At 42.9% G+C, this 22,856-nt stretch overlaps 3 protein-coding genes and 1 pseudogene across 5 annotated transcripts; 3 read left to right on the top strand and 1 right to left on the bottom strand.

The window, feature by feature from the left end:
* The first annotated feature begins 782 nt into the window (after positions 1-782).
* On the top strand, positions 783-3,381 carry LOC121775291 (F-box protein CPR1-like). Of its 2 annotated transcripts, none has more exons than XM_042172348.1 (2): positions 783-1,939; positions 2,250-3,381. In XM_042172348.1, exons 1-2 carry the CDS (start codon positions 806-808, stop codon positions 2,271-2,273), a joined length of 1,158 nt encoding a protein of 385 aa, XP_042028282.1. In that variant the 5' UTR covers positions 783-805; the 3' UTR covers positions 2,274-3,381. The 2 variants fall into 2 exon arrangements, with proteins under 2 accessions (XP_042028282.1, XP_042028281.1); XM_042172347.1 differs by having other exon boundaries at positions 2,223-3,381.
* A 4,810-nt stretch (positions 3,382-8,191) lies between these two features.
* Positions 8,192-9,730, top strand: LOC121775580 (F-box protein CPR1-like). Its single transcript, XM_042172677.1, has 2 exons — positions 8,192-9,402; positions 9,508-9,730. The coding sequence occupies exons 1-2, from the start codon at positions 8,267-8,269 to the stop codon at positions 9,545-9,547; spliced, it is 1,176 nt and encodes a 391-aa protein (XP_042028611.1). The 5' UTR covers positions 8,192-8,266; the 3' UTR covers positions 9,548-9,730.
* Positions 9,731-12,996: 3,266 nt separating this feature from the next.
* On the top strand, positions 12,997-18,701 carry LOC121774965 (E3 ubiquitin-protein ligase UPL5-like). Of its 2 annotated transcripts, none has more exons than XM_042171890.1 (3): positions 12,997-14,799; positions 17,065-17,654; positions 18,435-18,701. In XM_042171890.1, exons 1-3 carry the CDS (start codon positions 13,158-13,160, stop codon positions 18,435-18,437), a joined length of 2,235 nt encoding a protein of 744 aa, XP_042027824.1. In that variant the 5' UTR covers positions 12,997-13,157; the 3' UTR covers positions 18,438-18,701. The 2 variants fall into 2 exon arrangements, with proteins under 2 accessions (XP_042027824.1, XP_042027823.1); XM_042171889.1 differs by lacking the exon at positions 18,435-18,701 and adding an exon at positions 17,945-18,414.
* Positions 18,702-19,157: 456 nt separating this feature from the next.
* LOC121775490 lies at positions 19,158-21,493 on the bottom strand (annotated as a pseudogene).
* Between the last annotated feature and the right edge of the window lie 1,363 nt (positions 21,494-22,856).

The raw sequence follows: 22,856 nt of genomic DNA, 5'->3' as shown, positions 1-22,856 counted from the left end.
GAAGAAGCACTTCAAGTACTTCGACGTTTGAAAGATTGTCGAGAAGAGCTCGAAGTACACCGATGGTGCCGAACCGACGGCAAGTGAACCAAAGTTTCCGCCGCCGGAAACTACTCTTCGAGCGAAGGAGGTCCGGCGATCGACCTCAACGTGGCGGACGACGACGTCTTCTTCTCATCCCCTAGCGTTCAAAGCCGTCCGATGGGAACAAAGACAACAAAGAGAAAAACGAAGGTGAAGGCAACTGCGAGCTACTCAGCTATGCAGCCACCGCCGCCCAATCAGTCTCTGGACTCCGACTCTATGTCGGAGATGGGTATTACCTGGCGGATGAGCCAGCTGACAGAGTTGACATCGAGGGATACCTCGACAATGTCGGAGTTCGATCTCGAGTTGCACCGTGAGATGATCGCCTACCTTCGCGCACAAATGAAGAAGTAGTAGTTGGGGCCCGTGTTTCTATGACTTGTATTTTTATTTTCTAGGATTTTTAATTTGCTTTGTCTAGGATTTGTAATTTTAATTTCTACTGAACAATGTATTTTCCCGGTTTCTATTGTTCAACGTATTGCATTTACGAGCAAAATAGGTTGAAGTTGTGAATATTGTCATTTATTAGTTGCGGCCGGGTTGAGGCCTACAGGGTTAGAGCAGTTGTGGCCTGAGACTCAAATTTAGGGGAATAATGACGTGGAGGGGACTTGGGGTCTGAAATTGGGCCGGGTTAATGATGGTCTTAAAGATGGGCTCTAGTGAATGCTCTAAACCTCCAAACTCTTCCTCCAACCAAATCCAAAGCGCCGCCATGCCGTTTCTACCTGAAGAAATCGTCCGAGAAATTATCGGCTGCCTGCCGCCGAAGGCGCTGTTGCGTTTCAGGTCCGTTTCCAGATCATGGCGATCCTTAATCGACAGCAAACAATTCATTCAACTGCATCTGCACAACTCCTTGAGATCCAACACAAATCTCACTCTTTTAGTCGATTCATCCCGATTTTACTGCGTAGATCTGGATTCCTTCAACCAATTGCAAGTTGGCGACGCACGAATCGAGCCTTTCTCCGTCAAAGGCTCCTCCAATGGCCTCGTTCTTCTCACCCCCACCTCCGGCGACATATTCCTCTGGAATCCGGCAATCCGGAAGCAGCTCAAATTGGCCGCGCAACCGCCGATTCCCCATCGATTTTTCAGATTCGACTACGTGCAGGCTATATTCGCGCTGGGATACGATTCAAAACACGACGATTATAAAGTTGTTAGCGTTAATCAGGCTGTAACCGGCAGGGATGGCAATACCTTCGCCACGGAAACGACGATCTACAGCCTCAAATCCAATTCATGGAAGAAGGCAAAGGATTTCCCCTATTTGTTGCCACGTCACACTTCAAGATGGGGAATCTACCTGAACGGCGCGCTCCACACGGTTGCGAAACACGGCGACAACCCTGAGATGGTGATCATGGCGTTTGATCTCGGAAAGGAAGAGCACCGCGAGATTCCGCTGCCGGAACACAGCGTCGGCGCGATTCGTGGTTTGGAATCAGTAGAGGTGATGGGAGGGTGTCTCGCGGCGGTTGTTCCTGGGAGGAAATGTAGCACTGAGATCTGGTTGATGAAGGAATACGGCGTGAAGCAGTCGTGGATGAAATTACTGCAGCTCGATCCGCCGCCGCGCGGCGATCTGCGGCCGCTGGCTTTCTCCAAGAGCGGCGGCGAGGTTTTGCTGAACGACGATGGAATGTGCCTCAGCTGGTACGATCTGAAGAAGAAAACTGCCGCAATCGCTCGTGTTAGCGGCTTCAGCGCCTCGTTTGAGGCAAAGGCGGATGAGCCGTTTTTCGATACGGAGGTTGTTGTTGGGAGCCTTGTTTGGCCTTGTGTGGAGGAGGCACATGGTCCAAGAAAAGGTGTGAAGGAGATGAAGATAAAGAAGAGAAAGGTAGTTTCCTAATTTTACAATTTTGAGTGCTTTGGGTATTTATTTTGTTTATATTTCTCCTTTTTTGTTGTTGGGATCAAATGGCGATTCAAGCTAAGGCTATGAAGAATTAACAGTGAAAGTTAAGTGGAGAAATGGAGGTTGATTACTACGTTTACAAAGTTGTGCTTGGTTTTTGTTTTGATTTTCGGGTTTTGCATTTTAGTTCGTTTTGCTTGTGTGAAGTGCTCAGTTCTTAGGCCATCTATCTCTTCTCTTTACTATTAATACTTCCAATTTTTAGTCAATCACTTCTCCTCTCCACAAGTAGAGCACTATGTTGGTGTTGGTCTGAGGAAGGAACCAGTCGAACTGCAATCGACGAACCAAACCATCAACAAAGGGAATGGCTCAATAGCCCTATGATAAAAACCAGGAAAGCCCAGCTGAACTTTCTGAACATTACTTTATCAAGCCATTCATTCTCTTTATAGAGACCGCCATGAAACTCTTCAATGACGATGTTTATGAGAGCCTCCACGAGCTTCTTTGGAGGGCCAACATCTTTTGATTTCAACACCTGAACTCTGGCTTCTCTTAGATGGCTTAGAGTATCCACGATAGGGGAGCCGCGGCGGGGGAGGGGGGGCGCCCATGGGAGCGCCACGGTGACGGCTCTGCCAAGGCTCTTGGGCGAGAGCCGCGGCTCCGCCCATTTCCGAATTTTTTTTAAATTTTTAATATTTTCGAAAATTGTTTATAAATACCTCATTCTGCGGCTCCGCCCATTTCCGAATTTTTTTTAAATTTTTAATATTTTCGAAAATTGTTTATAAATACCTCATTCCACACATTTTCACATCACCCACATTTTACACCCTTAATTTTCATTCTCTACATTTTTCAATTTTTTTTATTAAATTATGCATTTTTTATAATTATTATAGTCCGATAATTTTTATTCTAATTAAATTAAAATATACAAAAAATGAAAAAAAAAAAAAATTAATTTGTGGCTTGAGCTTGTCCGCTATTAAGGTGGACAAGTTTTTTTTTTATGGCCGACCAAGTTTCTTGGCCTTGGCCAAGTTTTTGTGGCATGGGCAGAGGGCCATGGGCTTTTCTATCGTGGACACCCTTATCACCAACTCCGCCTCAATTGATCCTACCATCTTGAAAGAATCAACTTGAACTGTTTCGAAGGATTCATGTTTGTAAGGTTTAGCAGTAGTAAAGGAGGAGGATGGCGTTGAAGTCGGATCTGAGACAGAAAGTGATTCTGATGGTTGTGTCTCTGTTGGATGAACTGAAGTCAATAAGTTGTGGAAACAGAAATGATGGTTAATCATCAAACACTTATGATATTAAACACATCAAAGTATTCATTCCTACTTGATGATTTACTATTCGAGCTTGTTATATGCAAGCAAGAACATTAATGCAGGTAAAAGAACCTCAGAATATGATGAGTGAATTGCAAGTTTACTACTACATCAAATTCATGATGATACTCACCAAAATCCAAAAGCAAATAGATAACACAGATTCAATGTGCATTTTTTTTATTTCATGGCACAAGAAATGGAGTTTGTCCATTATCCCACAGAAATCTCACTTATTTACTAGGAAATCATCAAACAAAAATGTTACTAGTATTGAATTTGTCAAAACATTCCAAGCTTCCTACTGCTAAATACTTCCTTTGTCCGCCATTAGAAGTCTCACTTTACCATTTTAGTTCGTTCGCTGTTAACAGTCACGGTTCACTTTGACTATAAATGATAGGTAGACCCCACTTTCCACTAACTCATTCTAAAATTAATATACAAAAATTGGTCTCATATTCCACTACCTTTTCTCACTTACGTTCCTTATATTTCTTAAAACTCGTGCCGAATTCAAATAAGACTCTTAATGGTGAACGAATGAAGTACTATAAAACAACAGCTAACGTGAGGAAAACACAAAAATAAAAAAATAAAACTAAAAAAGATGTTAGTATATGTTGAGTGTGTATTATATATTATGTGAATTCTCTGTGTATTCAGTTAGTTTGTGTGGTTACAAATAGTGTGTGTAACAACTTTAATTATTAATAACGACTTTAATTTGCATATAGTGTGTGTATACAATGTGTATTGCTTATGTATATTGAATGAGCGTTTGTGTTTGTGTGTGTGTGTGTGTGTGTATTGTAGTAATCTAGTGTTTGTGTTTGTGTGTGTGCACAAAGTGGATTTAGTGAATGTGGGTTATTGTTGTGTATTTGTATACTGTGTGTTTACGATTTTTTCAAATTCAATTTAATTCTACCAATTTATTTTACCAAACATAAAATTTTAAAATTAATTTAAAATTCAGTTCCATAGATTATTTATTCCAATTTAATTCTTATTCCTTGTACTAAATGAACTCTAATCAAATTCTAAAGTTTAGTTTGATTTAGATTTCAAATATTTTGCTCGCTCCTAATCTCGGCTTGAAACATTTCAAATATTTTGCTCGCTCCTAATCTTGGCTTGAAACCTTTCACATGGGCCCCTCTCCAACCAGCCCATCAACTTATGTTACGAGCGCATGAGTCATGATACTTTTCAACCGAAAAATTAGAGCATCCACAATGGCGGCGAGCGGACCGGCTAGCCGATTCCCGGGCACTGGCTGATGCGCTCGCCGATCGGCTGACCGCCATTGTAGACTCCCGATCGACGAGCGATTGGCCAGCCGATTTTTTATATTTTTTTTATTTAATTTTCGAAACACTATATATACGCGATTTGCACGTCATTTTCATTCGCACCACTTGTTTTAACGAGTTTTCTCTCTATCTTAATTTCTGTACAAGAGCAACAACGCGAAATGGAGCGCAACAATGAGTCTACTCCAGTGACGAGCGGGTCTCAAACTCCCACGGTACCCGTGGGAAGTGGATGGGGTCCGATGGCCGGGTACTACAACATGTACCCTTGCAGCAGATGATGCCCGGGATGGCATTCGGGGGTAGTATGTCGGGATGGCAGGGGATGCAGGGCGGGCCGGTGATGCCGGGCGGGCAGGGGGTACCCGGGATGCAGATCATGCCAGGGTGGCAGCCGGGGGATGTAAGGGACGCCGGGGGGGGGGGGGGACAACGTCTATCGCCCCAGTTTTGATTTTTTGACTGCTTCTTCGCACACATCAACCCCATTGGAGATGCAGTTCACTAGGTGTGATACTTTCTCCTTAGAGGAGTTGAGGATAGATCTCGGGGATGCGGACATTCCCGTTCAAACGGAGAGTAGGGCGGGGTCGGGGCGCGCCAAAGAAGAAGAAGGGCAAGGGCAAGAGGGTGGTTGGCAAGTCGTCGCAGCCGGCTGATGACGAGAGCCCGGCACGGAGGAAGTGGACGGATGCGGAGAACGTCGCGCTGTCCAAGGCGTAGGTGAGTGTTTGCGATGATCCCCTCGCCTCGAACAATCAGAGGATCGTCACCTTGTGGGCTAAAATAGCAGCAGCCTACAAGGCATTTTGCCTGGAGGGGAGGCCACGCAACGGGGAGGAGTGCCGGAAGGGGTGGGGCCGAATCAGGGCTGGGGTCTCCCGATTTTCGGGCTTGTACACCAACGCCCTCCGCATGCAGACCAGTGGCCAAACTGACGACGACTGCAGGAGGATAGCAGAGAAAGCCTTCCCCGTGCCCGGGCTTTATAAGAAGTTCACCTACTGGAACTGCTATGAGGTGCTGATGGACTCCGAGAAGTTTCGGGCAGGTGTCGATGCTGGCTGGCCGAAGAAGCAGCGACTGGACTATACCGGTGATTACAGCAGCGGCAGCAGCGGCGGATCCCACGACCTCCCCGAGGATGTTCATGAGTTCCCGTCCCCTACCGCATTTACTCGCCGCACTCGCCCGGTTGGTCAAAGGTGGGCGCAACGGGCTCGCCAGGGGTCCCAGGAGGTCCAGTCGGCATCCCCCCTGTTGGCAGGTCGACAGCCGAGCTCGCCTTCTTCGCGCGTCAACAAACGCGGCCTCAGATGTACAAGATCTTAGTTGACAAGAAGGCGGCAACTGACCCCGAGGAGAAGAGTTTTCTTCACTCAATGCTCGTGAGTATGCAGGCCGATTTGAATGCTGCAGCGGCACAGTTGGGGGCTCAGACGCCGCAGATTTGTGGGTCCCGGATAGCAGCGACAACGGCGACGACGACGAGTAGTGAGGCGGAGGCGAGGGCTCGTGTGTGGAGGAGGAGTTTTTTTTTAAATTAATGTAATTTTTTTAATTAATGTACTTTTTAAAATTTTAATATTATTATTGAATTTTTCCATATCTGTGTCGTAAATTTAATTCTGTATTTTGTGTGATTGTTAATTATTTATTTTTTATAATTTTGTTTATTGTGGTTAGGATATGACTGACCTATTACTTATCTAGTTGTTTGTGTGGCCGGAGGAATTTTTAGTACTGATGATGTGACAGGAGGAGTTTAGGGCATTAGCAATGGGGCGCCCTAAGGCGCGCCCTAAGGCGCGCCCTATGGCGCGCCACGTCAGCAGTTTTATCCTCCTACCTCCCCACCTGCAGTGGGGCGCCCTAAGGCGCGCCCTAAGGCGCGCCCTATGGCGCGCCACATCATCATTTTATTTATTTGTTTAATTGATTTAAATGTTTTCAACTAACAATTAATAACGAGTAAATAAAAAGGTCGAAATAACAAACGGGGACACATTAATAAAAAAAGAAGTTACACCGTTCAACTTACAAAAAAAAAAACTAAGTCGGTGCAATTCCCAACTTCCGACGCAGTTCATCTATCAATGCCCGGAGGTATTCGGCTTCGTCGGGGTCGGTACACTTCTTGAGGGCCTTGTGCGTCTCCAACAACGTCCTCGCCATCGACGCTGTCGCCAACGACGAATACACTTCGGCTGCCTGGGGCGGGAGCATTTCCGGGAGCGGAGGTGGGGTTGCAGCGGTCGAGGATGAGGTCGCGGCCGCCTTCCCTTTGGCCTTCGCAGCCTTGACGCCGGGAGGACGTCGGGAGGACATCGGTGTGCCGGAACCGCTGTCGTCCACGTACAACCGGTTGAGGTCAACCGGTTGATTGCCGCTGCCGCTGCTCGTGTAACCACCAACTTCGGTGGTCTTCATCCTCTTTGGCGCACTAGTGTGCAGAATTCCACCTTGGAATTTCTGCTTGTCCCTCAAAAGCGTCCAGATGGCCTCGTGCTTGAACTCGCCGAACATCGACCGGTACGACAATATCGCTTTAGCACGCACGTCTTCCCAGCTCTCGCCGCTCCCTTGTGCCCGCGCGCACTTCTCGAACTCCGCCGCGTACAAGTTCACTTGCTTCTTCACTTGATCCCAGTGCTTGCGGAGTTGCTCACGCTTGCGCTTGTACGCGTTCGGCGGCTTGGCCGCATTGTAGAGGTCGGCGATGCGCTGCCAGTACGCGAACTGCCTCTGGTTGTTCGCGAATATCGGATCTTCCGATATATCTACCCAACACCGGGCCAAAATGAGAGTTTCCTCGTCGGTGTAGTTTGTACGACCGGGGGCGTACTCATCGCAATCACCGGGAGGCGGCAACTTCTGCGCCCGCTGCCGGTTCCGCTTCTTTTTGGCTGGGGCGGAAGCGGTCGCGGCGGGGTCGGGATCGGCCGCTGCGGCGTCACGTCGGGAGGGGGCGACTGGTCGGGTTGGAGACGGCTCCATGTCCGACAACCCATACGAGTCCGTACTGAAATCGGGATCGTATTGGGCGTTGGTGTCGAACGAACGATATTGGCCGGGTTCTGTACCCGGCCAACGCGCATCTCCACTAAACATAGGACTATTTGGACTTGAAGCCATTTCGTAGTAATTATGTAAATGTAAGTTTCGAAAGTGAAATTGTGAAATGAAATGTAAAACGAATGAACTCTATTTATAAAACAACCAAACCGCGTGCCATCGTCCGCGACCTATCGTCCGTGTACGCCACAATGGGGAGGACGATGGCGCGCCCGATGCCTATCGTCCGCAGCCATCGTCCGTGTACGCCACAATGGGGCGGACGATGGCGCGGACGATAGGCATCGGGCGCGCCATCCTCCGCGCCCTTAGTATCGGCCGCGACGATCGTCCGCGACCTATCGTCCGTATCCGCAATGGGCGCGGACGATCGATGGCGCGGACGATGCGCGCCATCGGGCGTGCCATCGTCCGCCCATTGCGGATGGCCTTATGGCGGGGTCATGGCTTACATATTATCATGCTCTAATTCAACGTAATTTGCGGGAGTAGTTCGTCGCGTATTTGATACGTCAACAGTCAGTCCACTCTCCTCAAAATTCAATATCCAGCATCCAAACTCTCTCAGCCCTACCATGCCGTTTATACCTGAAGAAATCGTCAGAGAAATTCTCTGCCGCCTGCCGCCGAAGGCGCTCCTGCGTTTCAGGTCCGTTTCCAGATCATGGCGATCCTTAATCGACAGCAAAAAATTCATTCAACTGCATCTGCAACAGTCCTTGAGATCCAGCAGAAATCTCACCCTATTGGTCGATTCATCTCCATTCTACTACGTAAATCTGGATTCCTTCAAGCAATTGCAAGTTGGCGACGCGCGAATCGAGGCATTCTCTGTCACAGGCTCCTGCGATGGCCTCGTTCTCCTCATCCCCACCTCTGGCGACATATTCCTCTGGAATCCGGCGATCCGGAAGCAGCTCAAATTGGCGCCGCAGCCGGTGATCCCCGCTCGATTTTTCCGATCCGAGTACGGGCAGTCTGCATTCGCGCTGGGATACGATTCTAAACACGACGATTATAAAGTTGTTAGGGTTAGTCAGGCTGCAAACGACATAAATGCAGATGCCTTCACCACGGAAACGACGATCTACAGCCTCAAATCCAATTCATGGAAGAAGGCAAAGGATTTCCCCTATGTGTTGCCACGTCACACTTCAAGATGGGGAATCTATCTGAACGGCGCGCTCCACACCGTTGCGAAACACGGCGGCAAGCCTAAGATGGTGATCATGGCGTTTGATCTCGGGAAGGAGGAGCACAGCGAGATTCCGCTGCCGGAATCCCGCGGCGGTGGTTTGGGATCGGTGGAGGTGATGGCAGGATGTCTCACGGCGGTTGTTCCGGGGATGAAGGGAAGCACCGAGATCTGGTTGATGAAGGAATACGGCGTGAAGCAGTCGTGGATGAAATTGCTGCGATTCGATCATTTTAGTCGCGATCTGCGGCCGCTGGCTTACTCCAAGGGCGGCGGCGAGGTTTTGCTGAACGACGATGGAATGTGCCTCAGCTGGTACGATCTGAAGAAGAAAACCGTCGCAATCGCTCGTGTTAGCGGCTTCAGCGCCTCGTTTAAGGCGAAGGCGGATGAGCCGTTTTTCGATACGGAGGTTGTTGTTGGGAGCCTCGTTTGGCCTTGTGTGGAGGAGCCTCGAAAGCACAATGATTCGAGAAAGGATGTGAAGGAGATGAAGATGAAGATGAAGAAGAAAAGGTGGTTTGCTAATCCTTTTTTCTACTTATCTTGATTATTTTCAATTTTGGGTTTTGGGTATTTGTTCTGTTTATATTTCCCCTTTTTTGTTGTGATGTTTCGCAGGGATGATTTTCTTTCAAGCGGATTCAAGCTAAGGCTATGAAGAATTAACAATGATGGAGAAAAGGAGGTCGATTAAGAAAGTTGTGCTTGGTTTTTTTTTTGTGAAAATGTTATGAGATTATAATGATACTACTATGAGACTAAAATGAAGTGCTTTTCGTTTGTTTGAAGTGCTTACTTCTTAGATTGCTCTATAAAAAATTGTGACCAACATTGATGGGAACAACTCTCTCTCTCTCTGACTCCGTGATTGTTCTGCATTTATGAGAGAAATAAAGTAGAAAGTGAAATTGGAGAAATTAGATAAATGGAAAAGAGAAGAAAATTACATGATGACGAAGAAGGAACTTGAAGGAAGATTGTCGTGAAATAGAGAGCATAGCTTTAATGAGAAATTTGGAAATGAGTGAAAATTGAAGAGACTCTGCATATTGAAGAACAGTTCACCTCATCTAAAATTAACTTAAAATCAAGCTTTTCTTTATAAACATGCACACACTGCATTAGCACTTGACTTTCAATCTATTGGAGTTTGTGTGCCAATCTGTATTTACTCTAAGTTAAAACTATCTCCAATCATTTATATCAAACTCATATTTTACATAATTTTTTAGTACGTCTCACTAAATTTTGAAGTAACTCTAGTGTATACTCATATTTGGTGTTATTCCGTAGAAAATTGTAAAAATGTGATTTTACAATATGATTAAAGAAGTTTTATACACAAAAAATGAGATTTGGTGCATGATTAGAGATAGTATTAACGATCACATTGGTAGAATTCTGATAAGGACAAATGGATATAGAAGAACGACACAACACTAGAAGAAGAAATATATTTAGAGTTGTGTGAGTTGACCAAGTAGTAGAGTGGTAATTCCCGAGGCCAAAGGTTTCGAGTTCAAATACACCATGATCTAATTTTAAATCTACATTCATTTACCCATTAAAAAACAACACTATATTTAAAGGACGAGGGTTCAAATCCACTATTTGATCAATTTATACGAACTTCATTATTTGATCGTTTTATTTCATTGCAAAAAAAAATTGAGCTAAAATGACCTTAAAATGAACTATGTCTGTTGTCTAATAATGAACTATTTTTAAGTTCAACGGTTCGACATTAAGAATTAGTTCTACCTATATCACAACCATATATATATATATATATGTTTATATTAAAATGGCAACCCATCTAAAGCGACAACGTACCACCATTTGTAACCATCAGTTCTTTAAGGGCCCGTTTGGTAGTTATGTCATGTTTCGACTAGGTATGATATAATTCATGACACTTATCATAGTTTCAATTAGTTAAGAAATATATATTGGGTGTTTGGTAGATTAAGATAATTGTGAGTTATCCTATTTAAGTGTTTGGTTCAACAAAGATTAAAATTGTAATTGTCAAAATTATCCTCATTAATTTTATTTAATTACTTAATTATCCTTACTGTGAATATCTGTACCAAAACTATTATCATGTTGTTGCACTTCTCTCCTGCAAACAGAATGTTCATCGATTCACCGAGAGCTGTTTCACTGTGTTGATCTTCTACAGACTGAATGCTCAAATTTTAGTTATCATCGTTGGGCGAGCTCTAGATGATGAAGAAATAATTGGAAAAAATAGACCAAACACAACAAATGAGAGGCGAGCTCTGGATGATGAAGAAATCAACTACCTCCAAAAATCCATCAAGAAGACATCGTCTCTAACAATCCCCTCTTCCTCCCCCTTTCAACAATCCCTCGCTTCAAAACTACTCCACCGCCGCATCGCCGCCGCCAACCATAATCAATTCCTCGGTGGCGCCTCCACAATTCTTGGAAATTCCTTCAATCACAGCCGATGTCAACTATAAATGTCGGTCAAGAATCATACCCGCTTCAAGAAATTGCACCAATTTCCGCTCCGATTCCCCTCTTCAACCCGATCGCCGGTACTCCTTCGCGCCCACCTGCCAAGCGGGACCTTTTCAGGTCTCCTGTCTCCGGCGACGATCCCACTGCAAAGGTTCGGTTTTTCCTTTTTAAATGTGTCGACGTCTTCCCTTTTTTAATTAATTTGTGAAATTTCATTCAGTTACTGCATAGGTTGAAGAGGATGAAGGAGAAGTGGAGTGAGGGTCTGGCGAGCGGCGAGAATATGTTGCCGAAAAATCTGGAAGAATAATTGCAAACATCCTAACCTTGATTCAAAAATGGAGTCGCCGGGAGATATGGTGTCGCCCGAAGAAATGTAGTTGCCGGATTTTTGAGTTGCCAGAAGAAATGGAGGAGGCAGAAGCAATTTCTGTGAAGAAGAATAGAAGGGAGGCGTATGTTTTTAGGATTACAAATTTGATGGGTAAAAATGTATTTTGCAAAATTAACTAGGTATCCTTGATATGTAACATGCCAAAATGGGTGGTTACATATGTGACTGAAACATAGATTTTTTAATGGGCTTTGTCCGGGCCGGATACAGAACACGAGCTATTAAGTTTATTAACATAGCTACCAAATGCACAAATAAACCCGGATTAATCCTCTTATCTAATCGTAACATAGCTACCAAACGGGGCCTAAATGGATGGAAAGGAATGTATTGTAGGATTGGAGTACAGATTGCTTGCGTATGAAGAAAATATTGCTTGTAAGGGTAATTTTGTCATTCTGCCAAATTTGACATCATTGACAATGGCAAGCAAATGCTGACAAATTGGCAAATATATGCGGAGTACTGCATATATAAATGTTTTACAGTTTTATACCTATTTCTTTTCTTCTTCTCAAATTATAGAATTTTATACTCCTTTTTAATATTCTCTTTTTTATTTATTGTAATCTTCATATTTCGCTATAAACAATTAGATGTTAGGATTACAAAATACCTAAAATATTTTACTACTTCTATCTGTTCCATAATACTCCCTCCGTCCCGCACTACTCGCACTTATTTCCTTTTTGGGCGTCCCAAGTTACTTGCACTCTTTCCATTTTTCACCTACAGCCGTCATTTTTGACTTTCCTATATACTCATTCCTTAATCTCCGTGCCGAAAAGAAAAGGGACGAGTAGCCCGAGACGGAGGGAGTAATATGCATTTTCTTAATCCGTCCTATATTCACTTTATAATTTTAGAAACTCTGTTCACTTTATTAGGGTGTGATTCATTTCATTCTTCATTAACAATATTTTAATTACTTTTTTTACTTACCAAGTACATATTAAAATTCATATCTAACTAAAATTACATTACTCTTGTGGGATATGAAAGTGTAAAATATCTAAATAATTCAAATTTTATTTGTTATATTTTTTAATTACTTTTTTTTTCTCCTACTCACAACCATATTATATTTACATTAAAAAAATGAGTACAGTGTTCGCTCGTATTTATCCGCGGCAACGCAAGGGCAGTTCGATATTTTACCGATAAATTCGCAAACGAAGGCTTCATTAATATTGTTTAACCCAAAATAAAATAATAATGACACGAAAACCTCCTTTCTGTTGAAAGAATCCTCTCTTAAATTTTGACAAACACAGCTTTACACTCGTCTCCTCTTCCTTCTCCCTTCCATCGCCGCTCTTGATTCGCCAATTCCCCCAAAATTGAACTGTGTTGTGCCGCCGTGTTTACGATTCCATGAACACCGCCGATGTCGTCATCTCCCTTCAAGCGCAAACTCGACGATTACGCCGACGATGACTCTCCTCCTTTCTCCATAAACCCTAGTAAGATGCGAAAGGACCACTCTACCCTCCCCTCCCCCTCCCCCCTCTTCCGATCATCCTCCCGCCCCCTCCAATTCTTCGTCCGTATACTCTCCGACCGCACCCTAGTCCTCCGCGCCGACCCCTCCGACACCGTCGAATCCATCCATGGCAAAATCCAGGCCATCACCGGAATTCCGGAATTCGAACAGAGCATCATCTACAGCGGAAGGCAGCTCCAGTTTGATCAGACCCTAGCCGAATGCAAAGTGCAGAACGATGCCAGTCTCTATCTCGTCGGCCGAATGCGCAGCACGGGGCATCCGAAGGCGTGGAAGCTCATCAACAACGTAATCAAGCTGATTTTCAAGCTTTGCGGGAGCAAATCTCCGGTCTATGTTACACAGACGGTGAAGGTGATGCTCGCGGAGTTCATGTCTTTGATTTCACAGACGGACGTGGAGAAAGCAACTGAGCATTTGCAGATTTTCAGTGCTTCGTCGGCCCCCAAAGCGCTAGTCATGCTCTATATGTCTAAGGACAATAGAGGCGCGGCAGATGAGGCTATTAGGCATTTCGTCACCTCGAGTAAGGGAATTCTTCATGTGATGCATAATATGAGAGGTGAGTTTGTGCCTATAATTTTGGAATTCTGTAGATTGTTAAAGAAGGCAGCTGGAGTTGATGATCCATTGTATTGTTTATGCCGAAGTAGTTTAGCGGGAATGGTACCGAATACCGAGCTTGGAGAAAAGGCCAAAACTGGGATTCCAGATATATTTCCTTTTGTTCAGGAGTTATCAGCTAAACTCACCAATGATTTCGCGTTGAGTACGCAGTCAATGCCTTTTCCCGGGCCTTCATTGTCTGATATACGAGATTTCGCTTCATTTGTGGCACCATTCATTAAGGAGATTGAGGGCTTTTGTGATCCTATTAAATTTCCATCGGACTTTCGTAGGGCGTGTCGTTATGGGGAAGAAGCTAGAATGTTGTATAAAATTTTTCATGATCTATTACGTACATTCGAGATGCGTTTGAAGATAGTGGAGGACTGTATGAACAATGATGTGAAACAGGATTATGGTATCCTTTGTGTTGGATCTTGTCATCACCTTGAATTTGCCAAGGAACTTCATAAAATCTCAAAAATTTACAGTGGTTGTGATTGTTTATTTTGGGAAACCATGAAGAGATACAAGGGGGCTTTCTGTAATCTTGTTGTCAGGTGTGCAAAGAGGAGTGAGGACCATACTTGGATTATGGAGTGTAAGGAAGTGACCAACTTTGAGGTGAGGAGACATTTAGCAATGATGAAGCTTCCCGAGGTGAAGGATGACTACGGGGAGATACATGAGATGCTTATTGACCGCTCACATTTGTTGGCAGAATCATTTGAGTATATGAAAAATGCTGAAATTGAGTCCTTACGTGCTGGTTTATTTATGGAGTTCAAGAATGAGGAAGCCACTGGACCTGGTGTTCTACGGGAGTGGTTTTTCTTGGTATGCCAAGCAATCTTCAACCCTCAAAACGCCCTCTTTGTAGCTTGCTCTAATGATCTTAGAAGGTTCTATCCAAATCCAGGTGTGGATCCTTTGTTTCCTACTATAATTCCTTATTTTTTCTGTTTTTTGCTTTTTGCATACATTTCATACTAAATTATTGGAATATGATATACTGTTGCTTATGCATCTCTATTTTTTCATAACCTTGAGTTGTGCTGTAATCTTGTAAACCATGTAATAGAGCTTCACTGGATGGTTATTTTTTTCTAATATTTACTTGATTTTTTGTCGGCATACTAAAAAGACATAATGTTATCTGTCTCACTAGTACCTTGGTATGAAAAGGAAAAGAACATCTGGTTGCTCCTAGTGAGATAGGTTAGGTTTAGGAGACATTGTCAGGACACGAATTCCCACTTGTCATTTAGATCTGAGTTTCTATAGCAAACATCCTTTGTGAATTGTGACAGCGTGAACTGTGCGAAACAAGTTTGAGCTTTGCTATTGGTCGCTTAAATAAGCACTCGGAAGTTCATCTTGTCTTGTATATAACACGAATTGTTGACCACTCTAGTAGCCTTATGAGCAAGAAGTCCTTAGACAAACTATGGGTGACGATGGTAGTGCAGTGGTAGTGCAATGAGATGCATGATCTGTGAAGACAAATTATTAGGCACATTACAAGCATTTACAAATTACAAGTATTAATTACATGAAGAGACAGAAGTTGAGAACTGAAAGCAAAACTGTAATAAGCTAGAATTTGGATTGGTGTTACATAAACATTACATGGTAGATATTGCATTAAGAGGCTAGAGTGATACTGCTATTGGCTGGTCAACATACTATTTGACTATGATGTATCTCATTCCCATAGAGGAATGCCACATATTTCAATTTTTCTTAGATAGCTGTAGATAAAAGCACCTGGTTGCTATTAAAAGTATCACATGTACATATTGTCTGTGTAATAGAGAATGGGACAAGAAGTCAAGAACTTAATAAGTGCATAGCTATCTGAGTGAAACTCACCCGTGTCTGGTGTAATTCCTTTCCTTCATGTTCACTTGTACAAATGTGCTTTTACAACACATGTTCTCTTTAAGGGTACACAAGAATGTCCTGCTGTAATTCGGTGAAGTTTCTTTCCCATTTGTATTTTGTGGATAGTCAACCATACAAATACAAATAGTTAATTTCTTTATTTTTGGGCTTGCATGATGGACCGGATAGTTAGAATGGATAATGCACTTTTAGATGAATCCTTAATGCTTCGGAAAGTTTTGTTTCAGATGTGTTTGAGATACCTCTGTGTAGGAAATTATAGTTGCAAGATGCAACAAGTTTCTACCTTTGCATTTCTGATTTCTCTACCATCTCAAGTGGTCTGTGTTTGAGTATTCTATAAATTATGTTTCCAGCCAGTAGGACAGTAGTTTCTGATCATTACTGCGATTAATGAAACTGTGACTAAGTTGTCCATTTTGTTGGCTGTAGGAGATTCTTGATAGTCATGATTTGTTTTTTGTTTCCACACGAGTAGTTACTCTTGTATTCATTTTAAACAAATGGAAAACACTGTGGTAGTTTAACTCCATTATTATTTTTCTGTAAGTTGTCTGACGTTGGAGGGTACTATTCTTTTTCTGGTTAGGCAAAATTTATGGTTATTAGGCAAAAATAGCTATTTTCTGCTATTTTTAGTTTTATTTTCAAGCTTTTATCATGTTCATTCATTATCTCATTTTTCGGTTAGCTGTTTACATTGTTTTTTGTGACAAAAATGATCTTTTACCAATTTCTTTGTGAAATCTATCATTAATGACTTTGTTCCAACTTCTTTCACTGTTAAGGAATAGAATATTCTATTCTTCATATCTTGTCTCAAACAAGAGAATCAGGGTCAGGGTACTTTGCTTTGTAAACAAAGATCATTAGAATGTAGTTTCATTTTTGTTACTAATATAGGGAGTACATTTTATATGATTTTTTTGATGTTTAGAAATTTGCCTTTTTTAAATATTTGATGGGGCTTATTTTGATATTGAATGGTGATAATTGCACTGTACAAACATAATCCTTTGAGAGACTTAAAAGAAATCCTTTGGGGCTCAATTGAGAGACTTACTAAGATTCAAAATCCTTTGGTAAAATGTGCATAATTAGGTGTGGTAGTACCAGAATCCTTGTGACATTAGAAGAAATTGTATTATTGGGTAACTCAAATAAAAAGAAAATTCTTTCCTAGGTACCAGAATCCTTGTGACATTCGAAGTACTTCCTGTTCCAGTTCGTTGAAACTAACAAGGCTGATCATTCCATTTATTGCATTTTCTGTTTGCAGCATCTAAAGTGGACCCAATGCACCTAGAGTATTTTAGGTTCTCTGGAAAGGTGATTGCCTTAGCCTTGATGCATAAGATACAAGTGGGCATTGTGTTTGATCGGCTATTCTTTTTGCAATTGGGCGGGCGTACAATTACCTTAGAAGATATAAGGTATGCAGATCCCTTGTTATATAACAGCTGCAAGCAAATCTTGGAGATGGACCCGGAGCTCATTGATCAAGATGCCTTAGGCCTAACATTTGTTCATGAAGTTGAGGAGCTGGGAACAAGGAAGACTGTTGATCTGTGCACTGGCGGGGAAAATATTGCTGTAAATAGTGAAAATAGGAAGAAATATGTTGATTCTCTTATACGGCACCGGTTTGTATTAGCTATTGCTGACCAGGTAAAGCATTTTGCTAAAGGTTTTGAGGACATTATTGGTTGTCCTCGTCTCCAAAAATCTTTCTTCAAATACTTGGAACCAGAAGATCTGGACTGGATGCTACATGGCAGTGAAAGTGCAATCTGTGTGGATGATTGGAAAGCACATACCGAGTATCATGGCTTCAAGGAAACAGATGATCAGATATCCTGGTTTTGGAAGGTATGTTAATGAAGTTTTTATTTATTTTAGTTGTTGAAGGCAAAACAAGGTTTAGTTGCACCTCATCCTACATATTTACATGATTCTGTTTAAATTTTGTCTTATTTATTCTTAATTTGCCCTTCATTCCATTTCCTTTTTCCTTCTTTGATGTGCAGATTAGTAAATATTAGAGTCTAAATTTCCAATGTAATTGCATCCAATTTCTGTCCATGTGAACAAGTTGTTTTCATTGTGTATGCATGTTTGATACACATCCATCTTTTGGTGTTTTTGTCTCAACCCCATAGATTGTCGGAGACATGACAGCGGAGCAGAAAAAGATTCTACTCTTCTTCTGGACCTCAATCAAATTTTTACCCGTTGAAGGTTTCAGAGGTTTAGCTTCTCGGCTTTACATCTACAAGACTTCTGAATCCCGTAGACGGCTTCCTTCGTCTCATACATGCTTTTACCGATTGTGTTTCCCTGCATACCGGACCTGTAATGTGATGCACGATCGTCTTAACATTATCACTCAGGAGCATGTAGGATGCAGCTTTGGGACATGGTGAAAATATGTGGATTCGGGTCATTGTGCAGAAAATAGAAATTCTCAGTCTTTTTTGTACATAATGGATGACTCTAAAGACGACGACCTTTTTTTTTTGCAACTAGACGAAAATCGAAATGAGAATGGTGATAAATTACAGTTGTAACATGTAGCGACCTCTATTTAAACTGTTGATATGGGTAATATAAAAGGCGTGAATGGTGACAATTTCCTGTTTCATTTATCAGTAGTGGCGGATCCGGAACTCGAAAATAGAGGAGGTGGAATCCAAGAGAATCGTGCCGATGAACTCGAAAATAGAGGAGGTGGAATCCAAGAGAATCGTGCCGATGTTTTTGCACGACGTTTTTCGATCTTTATGGCATCTGATGAGTTATCATGTTGGAGGAAGGTAGATGTTGAACATTTATTGATACAAATTTGATCGATGATTTAAATAAATAGTTCTACTAATTCAGGATATCATATGCTTTGTATTGTCAACGTGTTTGAATTTGTATTGCCAAAGCGTAAGAATTGACTATTCTAAAAAATCTTCCATATTGCCAATGATCAACAAAAAAAACTAATTCAAATGAGAAGTGAACCAAATCATGATAAACAAAAAATATTGACAAAATGTATTTGCATAAGAAAGGTAAAACACACAGATGTTTGTATAACTATATTTGACTTAATTAGGTCTTTTTACAATTTTTTGTTTCATTAGGTCATTGAATTTCCTGGTTTTGTTAAGAAATCTAGACAAAATCTTAACTTATTCATATCATGTCAAACAAAACTAAAAGAGTCCTTAATTAAGTTAACTACATATTCAAAGTTAATAAGAGGCTGCTAAAAGTTACAGTTGTTGTAAAAAAAAACATGACATGTACCTCCATTTTCATCTGCTACGGTACAAAACTACGAAAAATTCTATTTTCTGCACAAACATCTAAATCCACATATTTTCACCTTGTCCCAAAGCTGCATCCTACATGCTCCTGAGTGATAATGCTAAGACGATCATGCATCACATCACTGGTAGGGTACGCAGGGAAGCACAACTGGTAAGTATTTCATCGAGGTCAAGAAGAAGAGTAGAATCCTTTTTCTGCTCCTCTGTCATGTCTCCGACAATCTTCCAAAACCACAATATCTGATCATCTGTTTCCTTAAAGAGTTCATACTTTGTATGTGCTTTCCAATCATCTACAGAGATTGCACTTTCACTGCCACGTAGCATCCAATCCAGATCTTCTAGTTCCAAGCACTTGAGAAGGATTTTTGGAGACGGCAACAGCCCGTAATGTCTGCAAAGCCTTTGGCAAAATGCTCTACCTGGTCAGCAACGGAAATCACAAACCGGTGCTGTATAAGAGAATCAACATATTGCCTCCTATTTTCACTATTTACAGCAATACTTTTCCCATCAATGCAAAGATCAACAGTCTTCCTTGTTCCAAACTCCTCAACTTCATGAACAAATGTTAGACCTAAAGCATCTTGATCAATAGCATTTGAGTCCATCTCTAAGATTTTCTTGCAACTGTTATATAACAAGGGATCTGCATCTCTTATATCTTCTAATGCGATTCTATGCCCAGCCAATTGCATAAAGAATAGACGATCGAATACAACGCCCACTTGTATATTATGCATCAAAGCCAAGGCAATCACCTTTCCGGTGAAGTGAAAATACTCGAGGTGCATTGGATCCACTTTAGACGCTGCGAACAAGAGAGAGAAATAAATGGAATGATCAGACTTGTTAGTGGCTAATGAACTAAAACTGGAACTACTTCTAATGTCACTCTAGTAAGATAGTACATCATAGGTCAAGCAATTATTGTAGGAAATCATACCTGGATTTGGATAGAACCTTCTGCGATCATTAGAGCAAGCTACAAAGAGGGCATTTTGAGGGTTGAAGATTTCTTGGCATACCAATAAAAACCACTCCCGTAATGGCTTCCTCATTCTTGAATTTAATAAATAAACCAGCACATAAGGACTTAATCTCAGCATGTTTTATAGACTCAAAAGATTCTGCCAACAAATGTGAGCGGTCAATAAGCATCTCATGCTCATCGCCATCGTCATCGTCATAGTTGGAAAGCATCATCATTGCTAAATGTGTCCTTGCCTCAAAGTTGGTCACTTCCTTACCCTAAAAAATCCAACTATGGTCCTCACCCCTCTTTGCACACTTGACAACAAGTTCACAGAAAGCTCCCTTTCTTTTCTTCATGGCTTCCCAAAATAAATCTTCACAACCACTGTAAATCTTTGAGATACTATTAAGTTCCTTCATAAATTCAAGGTAATAAGAAAATTCAATACAAAGGGCATCCTTATCCTGTTCCAAATCACTGTTAATACGGTCCTCGAGTTTCCCCAAACACGACTCTAATATGCTTAAGAAATCATGGAAAATCCCGTACAACATTCTAAGTTCATCTCTATAAACATGAGGTACACCACGAAGATCCTCAGTCAATGGAACAACAATCGGATCACATCCCTTAATCTCCTCCATCAGTGGTGCCACAAATGAAGAGAAATCACTTATATCAACAAATGACTCCACACTCAACGCCAAAGCATGGGAGAATTCCAAAATTATAGGCACACACTCATGATGCCTATCCATAGGCAGGATGCTCTTAATCGAGGTGAGGAAATATCTAACGGCCTCATCAGCCGCACTCCTATTCGATCTAAAAGGCGACATATAGAGCATGACTAGCGCTTTTGGGGCCGAGGAAGCACTGAACATCTTCAAATGCCCACACGCTTGTTCAATGTCCATCCGTGGAATCACCGACAGGAACTCCTCGAGCATTAACTTGGGTGTAGTGTGAACATTGATGGGAGGATCTTCCTTGCACATAATGAAAATAAACGAAACCACCTGGGTCGAAGCCAACGAGGGAGAGTTCTGCGAAATTCTCCGCTTCACATTCGACTAATGTCTGCTCGCAATGCAGCTGTTTCTCTCCGTAGAAAAGCGTCCGCTCGGTAACCGGAATTCCGGTGAAGAGCTGAATGTTGTCGTGGATGGATTTGATAGTGTCGGAGGAGTCGGCATCGAAGTCGAGGGAGAATACATCGTGGATGTGTTCCGGATAGTGCCAGAATACATCAGTTATGATGACGTGGAATTGGAGGAAGGGAGGGCGGAGACGGAGTGGTCCTTTGCCATTCTAAAAGGATTTATGGGGAGACTACAAAAATCGTCGGCGTCGAGCTTTTGCCGCTTGGAGGGAATTGACAACATCTCCACGGGGCGTTTCATCGAAGTCATGATCACTCAATTATGACTTTAGGCGACCTAGGTTTTCGGAAAAAGTAAGAATTATATAGAGTTGTTCTATTGTAGATTAGAGCATCCAGTGGACGCTTCCAATAGCCCACCACTTTTTTTGTCTATAGCCACTTCTTATTTGTTCGCGCCTAAAAAAAAGTGTTCGCAGCTATAAGAGCATCCACTACGCGTCCCGCGCGCGGCTCGCGTTCCGTCCCGGAGGGACGGTTCCGCCGCGGGACGCGTTGCAACCCTCGTCCCGTCCCGTAGCCAGTCCCCAGCCCGTCCCGTAGCCCGCATCCGCGAGACAAGGGAAGCGCCGGCCCGTCACGCGCCCGGGCGACGTGGCGCGCCCCCGATGCATGCGTGACGCCCACTCGCTGGCCCGCGAGTGGGCGTCGTCACGGATGACGCAATAATTCATTTTTTTAAAAAAAATCGATTTGTTTTAAAAAAAAATCGAATTTTAATAAAAAAAAAATTTCAAACGGTAATGTTACTGTTAATTTTTTATTTTTTTAAAAAATTTTATTTATTTATTTACTCTATAAATAATCATATTTCATACTCATTTCACACACAAACACACATCTATTCCTCTCAAATCCTCTCCATCACTCCAATTTCCATCTTAAATCAACTCAAACAAATGGATCCTTTTGAGCAAATGCGTCAATTAATGGAACCATCACTTGAAGAAGATCGACGACGAGAGGCGGAGGAAGCCGCGCCACCCCCACGACGCTCCCGGAAGTACATCAATCGGAATCAGGAGGAAGCCGCCGCACGGTTAGTACGCGACTACTTCTGCGATAACCCGATTTGGGGAGATACCTACTTCCGTCGCCGTTTCCGCATGAGTAAACCGCTATTTCTCCACATAGCGAATACTTTGGCGGCCCGAGAAGAGTTCTTTCGAGAAGGGTTCGACGCGGTCGGCCGTCCCAGCCACACGACGCTGCAGAAATGTACTGCAGCCATCCGTCAGCTTGCGACTGGACAAACGGCCGACATATTCGACGAATACCTCCACATCGGAGACACCACTGGGCGCATGTGCTTGCTCAACTTCTGCAGAGGCGTCCGGGCAGCCTTCAGTGACGAATTTCTCCGGAGGCCAAGCACGGACGATTGTCAGTTCCTCCTCAACCTGCACGAACAAGTGCACGGATTCCCCTGGATGCTTGGCAGTGTCGATTGCACGCACTGGCAATGGAAGAATTGCCCGGTGGATTGGAGGGGGTCCTACACGAGCGGCCACAAAGGCACCCACCCAACCGTTGTACTCGAGGCCGTTGCCGACTACCGGCTTTGGATCTGGCACGCGTACTTCGGGGTCCCTGGCTCGAACAACGACGTAAAC

Source organism: Salvia splendens, chromosome 17 (genome assembly GCF_004379255.2).
Source record: "Salvia splendens isolate huo1 chromosome 17, SspV2, whole genome shotgun sequence".
NCBI classification, from domain to species: domain Eukaryota; kingdom Viridiplantae; phylum Streptophyta; class Magnoliopsida; order Lamiales; family Lamiaceae; genus Salvia; species Salvia splendens.
Note: the sequence above shows the minus strand (reverse complement) of the source record. Positions and strands in the feature narration are given on the sequence as shown.